The 13,189-nt window shown below is 52.5% G+C and overlaps 1 protein-coding gene across 2 annotated transcripts in view; it reads left to right on the top strand.

The window, feature by feature from the left end:
• The window catches only part of LOC122394503 (proteoglycan 4-like), a 63,085-nt gene that overhangs the window by 46,202 nt on the left and 3,694 nt on the right, over positions 1 to 13,189 (top strand). For both annotated transcript variants that reach the window (XM_043391411.1, XM_043391409.1), the window contains one exon: positions 9,829 to 10,280. In XM_043391411.1, coding sequence (XP_043247346.1) covers positions 9,829 to 10,280 — 452 coding nt within the window. The remainder of the gene's footprint in view (positions 1 to 9,828; positions 10,281 to 13,189) is intronic.

Below are 13,189 nucleotides of genomic sequence, written 5' to 3'. Positions count from 1 at the left end.
AGCAACACCACAACCATTCCTCAGCCACCTTCCCACCTCCATTACAATTCCGCCCCACATGACCCCCCCCCCCCCCGTCTCGGTCAGCTCAGCTCGGCGACTCTCGTCGTTTTTCAGTCGGCTCGCGCTGCCGATTAATCCGCCCCAGACAGGTGTGCTGTCCGAATAATCAATAGGTGCTGCAGCGCGGCCGCCGATCGGTCGGTACATCGGCGCGCGGCGTGCGGCGGTTGGGACGGGTTCATGACTTCGGAGCGGACACGACGCGTGGTAGGAGAGTGTCTTTTCGGTGGTAGGCAGGAGGATGTGGCATAGATACTGGTTGTTGATCGCTTAAAGCGAGAGGCTAGAGAACTATGTGTGGATAGGAGAGGGATGCTTTTGCTTTGGTTTCTTCTGATATTCCCGTTTCTTTAGTCTAGCCATGCACCCCTGAGACACCTGGTTTTGGTAGTGGCGACATTGTCATCCAGTGAAAGCAGGTCGGCCGGACTTCCCTCCCGGTGTGTCCGGCTGTTGTCCTGCGTGTATGTGATGGAGGACACCATGAGGCCCTCTCGGAGCCGCCACTGGCTGGTACAGTCCGGCCCGGGCGCTGCTGTAATCTCAGGGCCAAGACACCCGTTGACACATGATGGATCGTCCCCCCTGACGGTCCTCCGCTCCCCCCCCCCGCTGCAGACGTACCCCTGACCTCTCGGAGGGGGGGGGGGGCGTCTGTTTAGACGTGGAGCCGGTGAGGGCGCCGCCGCTCCAACCGGAACCGACTCCGCTCGCGAGGTCTCACCAGCTGCCATGGCGGAGGGGTGTTGCGGATCGGGCTAGCATTCGTATGATGATGAGATAGACTCTGGTTTCAGTTAGTTTCATCTGAGTCGCCCCTTTTTATGATGATGTTTTTGCTACATTTTATTCGCTTGTTTTTGCGTAAATTGAGAATTAAATGTATTGACTTATGACAGGATGTTTTGTCTAGTGAATACGTAGTGAAGCTCACTCACCTCTTGATAATAATTGACATGATTGTGTAAAAAGAGCGTCTTTAGGTAAACATATTTCCTCTATCAGCAGACACTATATTCTACGTATACCGTCCCTCTGTTAGTCCGTCCGTCTGTCCGTCTATCCGTCCGTCTGTCCGTCAATCCGTAAATCCGTCAGTCCGTCGGTGGTTCGATTCGTTCGGTTTCAATTGATCGGCAGAGTGGTGACCTCCGGTCGTGGTCGTGGTCGGTCGGTCGGAGTGTATTTGGGCCGCCGTCCGGCCAAAAATAGCCACCGGTGCCGTCACGGGGTCACTGAAGCCCTCAGGGCATATGACGTCATCGGAGGAGACATGGGTGTTGCAGCGTTTGACTGTGACTCGTCAGACTGTGTACCTACTACCTAAGTGGTGGAGTTTCGGCCCAAACGATAGCCGCTAGGGCTTAGTTTTTGGGCGTCGGCGACCTCTGAAGTCCAGACTCCCTAAAATCACAAATGAACATCATCAGAGCCTGGTTATTAAGAGTTTCAGTCTTACCATGACATTGCCACTGATACTTCAGTTAGCAGGCGATTAGATTAACCCTAGAACGCCTAGGGGGGGGGGGTTGTATCAACCCCCCCCCCTGAGGTTTTTTCGAAGTGCACGCTAAACGACTTGTCGTAGCGGGCTGAAATTTCAATACCCTCTGGGGCAACCTTTGCGCATGTTTTGCCGAAAAAAATTGATCGGGTCATGTCAGGTCACGGAGTTATGACGTCATAAGAGGTACAGCCTCCGGCCGACAGTTACCAAACGTGTGCGCCGAATCCCTAGGTTTTCTGCCGGTGATACCCACATTGTTTGATGGATCATGATGAAACTTCCCATGCATGTTGGGGCAAGCATTGGCTATCGTGTGGTGCAAGAAAATTGACCGGGTCAGATCAGGTCACGGAGCTATGACGTCACAAGAGGAACAGCGTCCGGTACTATTTTTGAAAAGCGCCCGAACCACTATTTTGCTAATTCTTGTCACCTCAATGGGAATATGCAGCAATATTAGCTTCTATAGGGAGCAAATGGACCTCCCAAATCCAAAAATACAATCAGATTTCAAAAATTTAAATTATGATTTTTCGAATTTCTGCCGCCGACTGTGACCTTGCCGACTTCCGGCGCTCCCAACGCGCCATTTTTAGAGCTAGGGAAACGAAATACATACCAAACGATAGAGAATTGATCAATGAACACGATAGTGAAGGTTTCAAGTCGATATCTCCCACCGTTTTGCCGCAATCGCCGCGGAAAGTTGAAAAAGTTTGATTTTTTCGGAAAATTTGACCTTTGACCGGTCATAAGTAGGTCAAATGTTGACCTAGGACCAAAAAATATACCACCAATCGCGAGATCTCGTTGAGAGCAATCCGTTGGTTTTTCCGCTAAGCTATACGACCTTCCGTTTCGAAACGCCCAGGGGGGGGGGGTCGTAACAACCCCCCCCCCCTGGTCGTTCGTGTTATGAGAAATGGCCTGGTCGTGCGAGGGTTAAGACATTTATAGAGCAATATGCTCGTAAACTCGCATATTAAGTCGTAAAACATCAATTGGTCTTGAAGCGAGCCCAGGCGATATTTTGGAAGCCGCTCCAATCTAGGCATTTACAGCCCCGAGGCTATCGTCCCGAGGGTCTCGGCTACTGATTAATAGTCTCCCCTGACCAGTGACCGATCAGTGACCACTGGTCATTGGTCAGCCGCTGACTCGTGACCTACCGGCCAGTCTCGCCCCTCATTCGTGACGGCTATCCGCTCGAGCGACGCTCGCGACGCGCTGGAGCGACCAGTGGCCTCGTGCTACCCGTTCTCTGCCCCTCCTGTTGGCGCAAAGTTTTGTCTCTGCCTGGAAGCGTTACCTAACGGCTTGGAAGCGTTACTAATGCTTCACAGTCTTCACACAGTTGTGCGAAGCGCGGCGACTAACTGTAAGCGTTGCGCCGGATCTCAGTGTCTCTCTAGTTTTGCTAACGGTGTGTCGTTTCTCGGTACGTTCGAGTATACATACACACTGGTCCGTGTGCTGAACGGATGGGTCACCGGCGGGTGCCCTTGCTGCTCTTTGTGCACTATGTCGCACGTCTGCTGGGCGGATGACGTCACTGGATTGAATGCACGTGACAAACTGCGCCGCAGAGCTGTGTGACGTCGTTTATGACGTCATGACTCGGTGACCCCGCTGATGGGTTATACGGGCCGGGCGGTGAGCTGACGTAATATTGACGTCATGAGATGGTAATGGCGACTTCGTGTATGGTCGGGAGTCGTCGCTCCGCGGGGTGGTTTGAGTGATCGAGTGACAGCTCACTGCAGTTGGAGGCTGAGCTTTCCTTGACCTGCATTGTGTTTTGAGTTAGTAGCTGTGATGCAGATGTATCGGGACAGCTAACTTATAGAACTTGCTTACCTACTTACAGCACTTGAAGTCGGTTCTATGACCAAGTATCTCTTCACATGCCTCGTTACAGTACTGTATGTCATGCATTCGCTTGATGTCTCTCATGACAAAGCAACCGTTTGAAATCGGTCGCTAGGCTCATCTCCTTCTTCCTGGATGTTATCTCTCCCTCTCTCACCCTTCAATCATCCTCTCCCTGACAACCGTCCGCTCGTCCACATCAATCCACGCCATGCACAGCTGGACCGGCCGTAGCAACCGGCGTAGGCCGTGCTCCACGCCGTGCACGCCCAGCGTTCTGCCGCGAGCAGCCCGGGAGATATCAGCGGCCAGGGCTGCTGTGAGCGCGCTGGTAGCTCGAGCTGTCCCCCTGGTAACAGGCTGGGCGGGGCGGCGTGGGGGGGGGGGAGAGGACAGGGGAGGGGCTGGGTAATGGGCGTCAACCCGGATATTACCGGCTCTTGGTACGGCGACTCTATGTGGCCTCGTAAGCCTCGTTCCGTCCATGTCGTCTTCATCCTCCGGTTGTAATCGTCGTTCCTGTTGCTGGCTTCAACTGGCTTTAAAGGTGCCGTTGTGAGGTTTATTGACTGTTGATGAAGCGTTCACGATTGCACGGCGGCAAATTTGACGCGGTGGCGGTTCCGGCGCAGCGGCGGCTTTGAGCGCCGGTTGGCCCAGGGGCGGCGCCACGGGTTTTCGATAGGGGGGGACGGGGACCGAAACTCGAAAATCCCAAAAGTAGATACTGATCGTGTATGCAAAAAAAAAAACGAGGCACGTAACGCCGCGAAACTTGGCAAAGCCCAAAACACATCGAATGGTGCATCCTGTTTCCAAACTTATCCTAGGACACCTAAGATCGATCACCTTTTCCAGCATCCTTGCCTCTAAATCAAAATTTGCAGTCTTGCCAACTCAAAGCTGGTTTCCTACAAGCTGCGAATTGCTTAGGTATGAGTAGCAGTGCCAACTATTCTTACGTTTCGTACTTTCAAATTTTCGATCTTACGTCTGGTCAGCTTCAGGGCTTCACCATTATATAGTCATGGAGGAAAAGTGGGAATGTCTTCTGCTCTGACAAGTGCGCCAAAACTGCAATATAATTTCAGAATCATGACATCACCACCTGATCCATATGCAACGGGCAGGGTGCAGCTAATGGCTAGCCGTCAGTGCCCAGTGGTCATGTCATCGGTGGGCACTGAAAAGGTCATGCTAGGTCATGGAAGGTCACCAGCCGTTATTTGATCACACTTTCTGATGGATTTTACTAGCCAAGAGCTTCGCGGGAAAAACGAGCGCATGCACCGTTGAAAAAAAAAGAGTGAAAGGGTCTCAGGTCCGGCGACCTCTGCAGGTGAAATGCCCCAGGGTAGGATTCCGGTCCTTGTTGATTAACTTCGTCAAAAATGGCAGTAGAGCTGTGATGTCGGCACCATTGTGTTCGTCATGATCGAGCTGGCACGACCTGTATCGTTCTCATATTCACTCTCCAATCGTAACAACTACCTATACAGCAGGGATTGGCAAATGGCGGGGTACACCCTTTGGGAGGTAATGAAGGTCTCTGGAAACCTCATCCCTCATCTCTTTAGCATTAGTGGCTCTCCTTATGGAACAGGTTTCTTGACTGGTCTGTTTCACCCCAGAATTCAAAGACCAGTCAAGGTAAAACCGAGCGCACCACAGTGAGCACAATTTGATAAGCTGGGTTATCTCAATTTTCATGTAGAACCTTTCACGTCTCACGTACCTAAAACCCTTTCGTGCACTCATGCAAAAGCAACTGCCATGTTTCAACAGCTGGTAATGGCATTTTCACAGCCGCTGACGTAAGAAGGGGAGGGGTGGGGGGCTCGATTAGACCCCCAGCCGTTCGGCCGCCGACCGAACTTAGTTTTGCAGAAAAAAACGAGTGCTATCGAACCCCTTGACGAGAGGGAGCCGATGCTATCCAATTATATGGTCTTGTGCTACTGCGTGCTTTTTTGGTCCTGCCTGTGATCTATCCGAACACTTCTCCCCACAAGTGCTGGGGTTAAATGGCATAGATTTCAAATGGTTCCTGTGGTAGAACTGCCATGCTTGAATTTGACTTATTAGGAATGGAAAATATCCATATAGTAACGGAAATCTATGGAATTTCAGTGAACTTGATTTTGTCGGCAATGGGGTCTGGCAGTGGGGTGGGGAGGTAATAACCCTGCCTGGCGCCCCAAAAAGGGGGGGCACGATCCCCGAGGCCCTGCCGATTACCTTATAACTACAGGCATCACAGCTCCACACCTTTTGCAGATGGCCAGGACCCCCTGCGATACATCCCAACAGCAATCTTATTCAGAATCTGCCTTGATTAACCAACGATGCATTAAATGCGACGGATAACTCTACAATGCATTATTATCAACAACTGAACGGGCCTCGCCGACAGGGGGGTACTGTACCCCCCTAACTTTCGATAGCGGGGGACCTGTCCCCCCCGTCCCCCCCGGTGGCGCCGCCCATGCCGGTTGCTATGGCGTACTTTGGGGAGGAGGCGGGTTGTTGCTAACCCCTCGAATGGTCCTGGTGACCTTGATGTGTGGTAGTTTCCGTTGGGTGTTCGGCTGGTCTGGGGATGTGGCGGATAGCGACAATGCGGTAACCCGACCTTTGAGAGCAAATGCTTTTTATTCGATTCAATAGTTGAAGCTTTCATGCATAGCGGATTCAAGAACTTTTGCATGTTCGTTTCCAAGTTCCAAACATACAACCGCTGGGTGTCTAATCATCGCTGTTTTATAAGACAACATTCGTAATAATACCCACATAATTCCTCTCCTCCCCGATAGAAATGTGCATACTTTTACAAACAGTACTTTTATATGCATAGCAAGAGGGACATGACAATATCATAATGCAATAAAACCGGATCTTGATTATCCTTGCATTAGATGTTGCACCGATTCATCGATGCCAGGACCTGAGCCTTCTGTTTTCTTTCTGGCTACGTCAAGGCTTTCATAATTTCATTGAGAGGTCATCCGCCAGCCCGCATACATTCAGCTGAGCGCCGTGACCCGCCGGGTACAGCCAGGCTCGCTCGGGCTCGGTCTCTGTTCGCTCGGTATTCGGTCGGGCCCCCAGTCTGCACGCGCCACGGTCTGATCAGGATGCGGCGCACGTTCTGGGCTCCCACAGCCCGATCGGAGGGCGGTGTCTGCCTCGGTGGAGACAGGAGAGTCGACCGCGGGTGGTTGGCAACCCGGCGATAGAAGCTGGGCGACGATTCTCTTGTGAGTGGGGGGGGGGGGGGGGGGATACGTCTTGAGAGGCTAGCCGGCGAGTTTTGCTGAGCTTGGGGCTGGGATCCTTTTGTACCTGGATGAGACACTTCTGTGCTCTGCAAAGGCTTGGTTAGTGTCTGATCCGCAGCTTGTTTGGGCCTGGGACGCTTGCTAACTGTATCGATTATACAGGCTCACTGTGTCACGAATTTACTGGATCTGGGACCGAGACTCTCCTTGACCCGATGTCGACACTTTTGGCTCGAGCGACGACTTAACCAGATCTGGGCGCGACTCTTTTGGGTAGCCCGGCGATTCGTTTCTACCCCCGGGCTGGGACTGTCCTGTGCTGGCCGGCAATCCTACCGGTGCCAGCCGCTGCCCGGCCCGATATGGTGCAGCTGCGTCTCGTGCAGCCTCTGAGGCGCGGTCAGACACGCCGTTCGGTGTCGCCGTGACCCGCTACGCCCGGTTCTCGGTACGGCCACACGTGCAGGGGCCGTGCTCAGCGCGGCCCGGCCTCTGCTCTCCGCTGCTGGAGGGGACTCCAATGCCGAGTACGGGAGCTGTGTTTGTATATGTGCAACTGATGTTATTACCAGTCATAAGTCGGTTGAAATTTGTGCTAATGTTGACATTTGGATAGCTTTGTGATGGTTAGGTTTGAGGGCTGTCTGTTAGGAACCGATGGTGGGCACTGTAAAAAATCGGTTCATGGGGTCCACAACAAATTTACATCCGGATTAATGCGCAAAATGCAAAAGACTGGAACGCAACACAGGACGGTATGCGAGAACAGGTTAATAATTGTCATCTGCCTTAATATAACACGAAATCTCTCCATAGCTTATGTGCTCCCTCACCCCCATCCCCAATGCGCCTAGTAAAGAATACCTCAGGATAAAGATGCGCGAACATACGCCGCTGACCTCATCACCCGCACCACCAGCCGGCGCTTATTGTCCGACCCTCCGACCTCACATGGTTTCTCGTCGGCCGGCTCCGCCACTGAAGAGATACATTGCCCTCGTTTGAAGTCCCGACCAACGAACCTCTCTCTAAGTGAGCGCCATTGCATGAGCCCTGCCACCCTTCCCCGCTGCTGCTGCTGCGGCGGCGGCGGCGGCGGCGGCGGCGGCGGCGGCGGCGGCGGCGGCGGCGGCGGCGGCGGCGGCGGCGGGGGTTTGTTTATTTGTGGTGGGCCTCTGAGGGACGATGGACGCTGCGGCGCCGGCGGCACCCCTCAGAACCTCAGTGACCCAGACGTGACGCCGTTACGACGAGCCGTCGCGGCGTGATACGATGACCCGTCACGGCGAGACAAGACGCCCCACGCGGCGCAATTAGGAGCGGCTGAAGATTGCCTCCCTGCGGGCGAAGGGGGAGGGGAGGGGAGTTCCAGCGCCTGGTAACTGCGGTCGCCATCCTCGATACGGGGCGACCCTGAGACTGGCAGATGACCTTGGCTGTCTGGATCAGCTGGGGGCGGGGTCGATAAGGTGGAAATGGGGGGGGGGGGGGTGGGGTGGGGTGCGAAGAAGACGCGTGGTGTCCATCCGTGACTGCTAAGGAGAAGTAACGACAAATATTTGCCGCGCGCTGTAATGTGTTGTCTTAGACATATTCACGAACTAGTAACTTAATTGGTACATAATAGTTGAGCCCATAAAGTAATAATAATTCACGGCCATAATTGCACTAGTTGCATTATTACGGAGCGAGCGAAGCGAGCGTAGTCTTTCCTTAGATTAACGGAAATTTCTGAGTATGAGCGGCCGGCCGGCCGGCCGGCCGGCCGGCCGTGGTCACGCTTTTGCGAGGCTTATATCTCAGCAACCACTTGACTGATTTACATGCGGTAATTTTTGTAGGGTAGCTTCATTCCTTCTACCAAGTATTGCACTATTCCCGATGCATGTGGGTGACCCCTTATGCACGTGCCACGTGCAAAACGAAGAGGTGTCACTTTTGTAATTGTTGCAATATCTCGGTAACTACTGGGCCGATTGCGCTGAGAGTTGGCATGTAGGTAGGCACCCACTAGGCAATGCATATCCATGTGCCAGAGTTGGGGTGCTGCTGCACGTGCGCACGTGCAGGGGTCGTTTCCAGATCTCGAGAACGGCTGGACCGATTGCGCTCAAATTTGGTACACGGTTACGGAGCAGTTAGTAGGGTGCCGTGCACAAGTCAGTTGGGACCCATTTTGCACGTGCGCACGTGCAGGGTGCCGCTTCCAGATCTCGAGAACGGCTGGGCCGATTGTGCTCAAATTTGGCACATCGCTAGAGACCGATTAGTAAGGTGCCGTGCACAAGTCAGTTGGAGGTACCCCCTCGCAATTTCGCACGTGCAAGGCCCACCCTCTCGCTCGCTCCGTTAGTCGCCGCAAAAGGCGTTATACTGGTGTACAAAATTGCCATGAATTATTTTTACGGAGCCATAAAGTCTGTTGTTTTACGTCTACCCATTTACCCGGGCCCCTATTTTTCGTTGTTTTCTGTCACATTTAGCTGACAGGCAGGTGACTCCCCAGTTGTTACGTCTATTGCGCCGCGCCACCGTGCGACATTTGGCCTCAAACGGAAACTGCACCGCGAATCTGCAAGTCACGATGACCGGTGACTCGCTGCAGAAATGCGGCAAAACTGAAAGATTTGGACGAACGACTGCCAAACGGGTGCTTGTCACTTCTCGTGCAGCGTTAGGGCTGCTCTACCCTGGCTCAACTCTGGCAATAATTTGTTGTTTTTGTCGGACTTCTTGGATCCATCTTTACCCCCTTCCTCAGCTGCGATCCAGTTTTCTGCATATTCCCATGTCGACACTAGATGTGTGACCGGCGCTAGTTCGAATCTTGGCGGACATAGAGGCTTTGTAAGTCTGATTACTTGTTTCGAAAACAGCGAGGTGCGATTGTCTCACTGACGTAAAAACATACCAATCCTGGAAGCGGCATGTATCCAACATGTGGTACGTTTATGTGCTGGTGTTTGAATGTTTAATTGTGCTAATCGGCGATGTGTCGTCATTTGTCTAGTGTTGATGTATCAATGCTAGTCTCTCCCCTCTCTCCATACACCGATTCGACCCCTCTCTTCTCTCCAAACACCCTCTAACGCCCTCTTTCTCTCTCCACAGACCCTCTGTCGGGATGGATGGAACAAAAGCTCCCTCCGTCGGGCGTCGGCTGGGACCTGCCGCTGCTGCCGGCCCAGGCTCTGGAGCAGGACATGCCGCTGCCCGCCGACGGTGGCTGCATCCCGGACGACCTGCAGGACGTCCTGCTGGACGGCCCTGACGCCGGCGCGGTGCCCTCGCTGCCGGCCGACGCGGCTGACTGCCTGCTGGAGGAGCTCATCTCTGGCTCGGTGCGCGAGAACCCGGGCCTGTTTGACGGCGTGCCGCCGGTAGGAGAGGTCGTCAAGCCGGTGGAGAGCGTGATGCCGCCACAGCCGCTGGTGGAGGAGATGGGGCAGATGGTGCCGCCGCTGCAGCAGCAGCAGCAGGGAGCGCTGGGGAGCCCGCAGCCGGTGCTGTTGGCCCCCGCGCCCATCGGGTTCAGTCTCAGTCCGCAGCAGCAGCCGCAGCAGGTGAGGAGACGGGCGGAACGGCGGGGTTAACACTGTAGAGCCGCTAGAAGGTCTCTTACACTGTAGAACACTGTTACAACACGTACTGCAACACTCGCTGCACTGAACACTGTTATACTGACTTACACCGTAGGCTGCTCGCACTGTAGAACCACTTAGAGGGTTCTTACACTATAGAACCACTTGAGCCCTTACACTGTAGAATCACTTTGAGGTTTCTTCTTCTACAGTTCATCACACTGCAAAAACAAAAGCATGTGTAAAGTTTACAGGTATTTATGTGCCAGCAACAATTCTTTTTCTGCCAAGGATAGACTGGCAGTGTGTTGGGATCCTTTACAAATGCAATGCAGGATGTACGCAACGGAGGATGCTAGCAATGAAACACAATAGCAAAGGAGACAGCGATATGAGCTATGCAGATTGCAGCACAATAACATTGGCACTTCGGCGACACAGTTTGGCCGGGCAGAGTCGAGCGGACCCCGGCACTATTGATACTGCTTGTTTGACTTGTTCAGCGGTCCGAACTTAAACAAACCAGCTCCGCAACATACGACTGTTGCCTCATATTCGTCGGCGAGGTCCAGGAGAAGTCTAGTTCACGAACGTTCCCACAGATAAAACCCGGGGAAACTTGCAGTAATCAGACATGCGTATTAGGTGCTAATTCATTCTGATTTCTTTCCCAGGTAAGTGACGATTTGATTAATTCGTGTAATGATAATGTTCCTAGTAGAAGCAGTTTATTGACAATTTGATACAGTCTGATTTAATGGATATAAACCCTACATTGTCGTTGAAGAACATAAGACAGACAAGTGCAAGATCACCCTGCAGTCAAAACACACTCAAACCACTACTACAGGAAGGACGTGCCCTTGAATATGAGCACAATGCAACGTTTGATCTTGGCTCATTCCGGTAGCTGCCTTGAGCTAAGAGCACATGTTCTGGAACTGCTTACTTAGAGTGGTATTTTGTGACTGGGATGTCGAATCAGACGGCAGAAACTAGTTCTCCGAACAAGCTAACGATTACAAACTCCAAAGCATACCACTTGAGCCTTTGAGCTTGAAGTGTATGACAAAAAGTCTACCAACGTAATATAACAAAAAATATACTCTATGGCATGATACTTTAACCTGCAGTGTAATGCAAATGTCAGAAACATTCACAAATTATGTAATTTGTCTTACCGTGCCGCTACTATTACGCTTATGTTTTTGCTCAGCCTTGTTAATAGGTACTTTCTTTCATTTTTGAAAAGCCACGATATACCTTTCCGCCCCTAATCAGCAAAATCCTTCACGATCAGAATATATATTCTCGCGGCGGACAAGGACTGAGATGACGTGATATCACCGTAGACGGGCCTCAGTCTGTATGTCTGTCTGCGTCTGTGTGTGTTAGTGCCCCGCGGGTGACACCTGACGCAAGCATCTCGTCTACGACGTCGGTTAGCTTGGAGGACACCGGTCCCTGCTTGTTTGGATGATTCCAAGCTGGGCGCGGCAGAACATACACACATGCGAGCACGACTTGAAAGGTCGCCGCTCGCTGAAAACCGCTAATGAAGTGCTAGAGACGAGCCGCCGGTCATCGGAAAAGAATGTCTGCAACAGAGGGGGTTAGGTGCAGTTAGCCTTAGGTAGTCTTTTTTTTACGTATCTAACAAGTAGAAGTGCAGACTAAGTTTGACCTCACGCTAAACAAGACAAGAGAATGCTACTTGTATAAATAATATTCGTGCACAAGGCCATTCAGTTCACAACTCCAAATTCTATTCCTATGTTCTAAGACTGGACAGGGTCGCTCCACGGCGCCGCTGTTTCGGATCTTTTAGTTTACCGGGTCCCCTGGCCCGCGCCGGCTGCTAATAGCTGCTAATGGATCGTGAGAAATGTGTACAGCAGTACACCGAATATGGACTGGCAGCTTATTGTAAGATCAGGAAGGAAAACCGTCTCTCCGTTGGCCTTACGAGTAGGTGACCTCTCGAATTTAAATTAACATCTGAACTTGACCTGTGTATCTCGGTACATTGTGAATGGGTCAAATTTTTTACCCCCACGCCCACATCTGGGTCCCGGAGAGGTCACCGTACTCGGTAAGTTTCCGGGGGTCACCACGAGGAGGTGGAGAGTCCGGACGTCCGTCGGCGCACCCGTGACCCGTGACACGTGACCGGGGACTCGCCGGTCCCCATCACGAGCCTCGTGCACGCCGTCGGTTCGACCGACTGCGCCCAGCTCGGCGCAGCCCCGACTGTCCGCGAATGGCGCCGACAGCCGGCCCATACAGGAGCGATGCTTCTGTTATTTATGATAGCTGGGAGGGAACTTAGAGCGCTCAGCGGTTCTCTAAATTTTGGGGGACAATGCACGCCAAGGATATATCGGACCAGGCATTGTCCAATCTCTGATGATTGCGCAAATATCTTGCTTGAAAGGCTGACCAATGATGATACGCACACCTTGCAACTTATATCAGCTATGGGAACCTTATGCGAAGTCTAGCCCATTCCCACATTGCCGTTTTTTTTTTTTTTTGACATAATGCTGAGCATGTTACCTGAGAACTCACACTCGCCATACTTTGCGACCGTTCCATGCTAATATATTTCAAGAGTAGCTCGCCATGTGCTATGTATTTGCTCCTCTGTCGTATCGGTTCTCAAACCATTACATTGCTCCATGCATCATTTGTGACCGGAAAGGGCTGAATGTTCCACCACTCTAGTACGCTATCTCATTACCGCCAGTAACAGTTACACCGGGCGTCGCGCGTACGTTCGAGAAGCTCGGGGAGGTTACATCATCCCATGTCCTCCCGAGGTCGACGGTCCTCCGTCACTCTCTCCCCCCCCCCCCTCTCTCTCTCTCTCTCTCTCTCTCTCACCGCTGCTC

This window comes from Amphibalanus amphitrite, unplaced genomic scaffold (genome assembly GCF_019059575.1).
Source record: "Amphibalanus amphitrite isolate SeventyFive unplaced genomic scaffold, NRLGWU_Aamphi_draft 000595F_arrow, whole genome shotgun sequence".
Lineage (NCBI taxonomy): Eukaryota > Metazoa > Arthropoda > Thecostraca > Balanomorpha > Balanidae > Amphibalanus > Amphibalanus amphitrite.
This window is presented reverse-complemented; position numbering and strand designations above follow the sequence as displayed.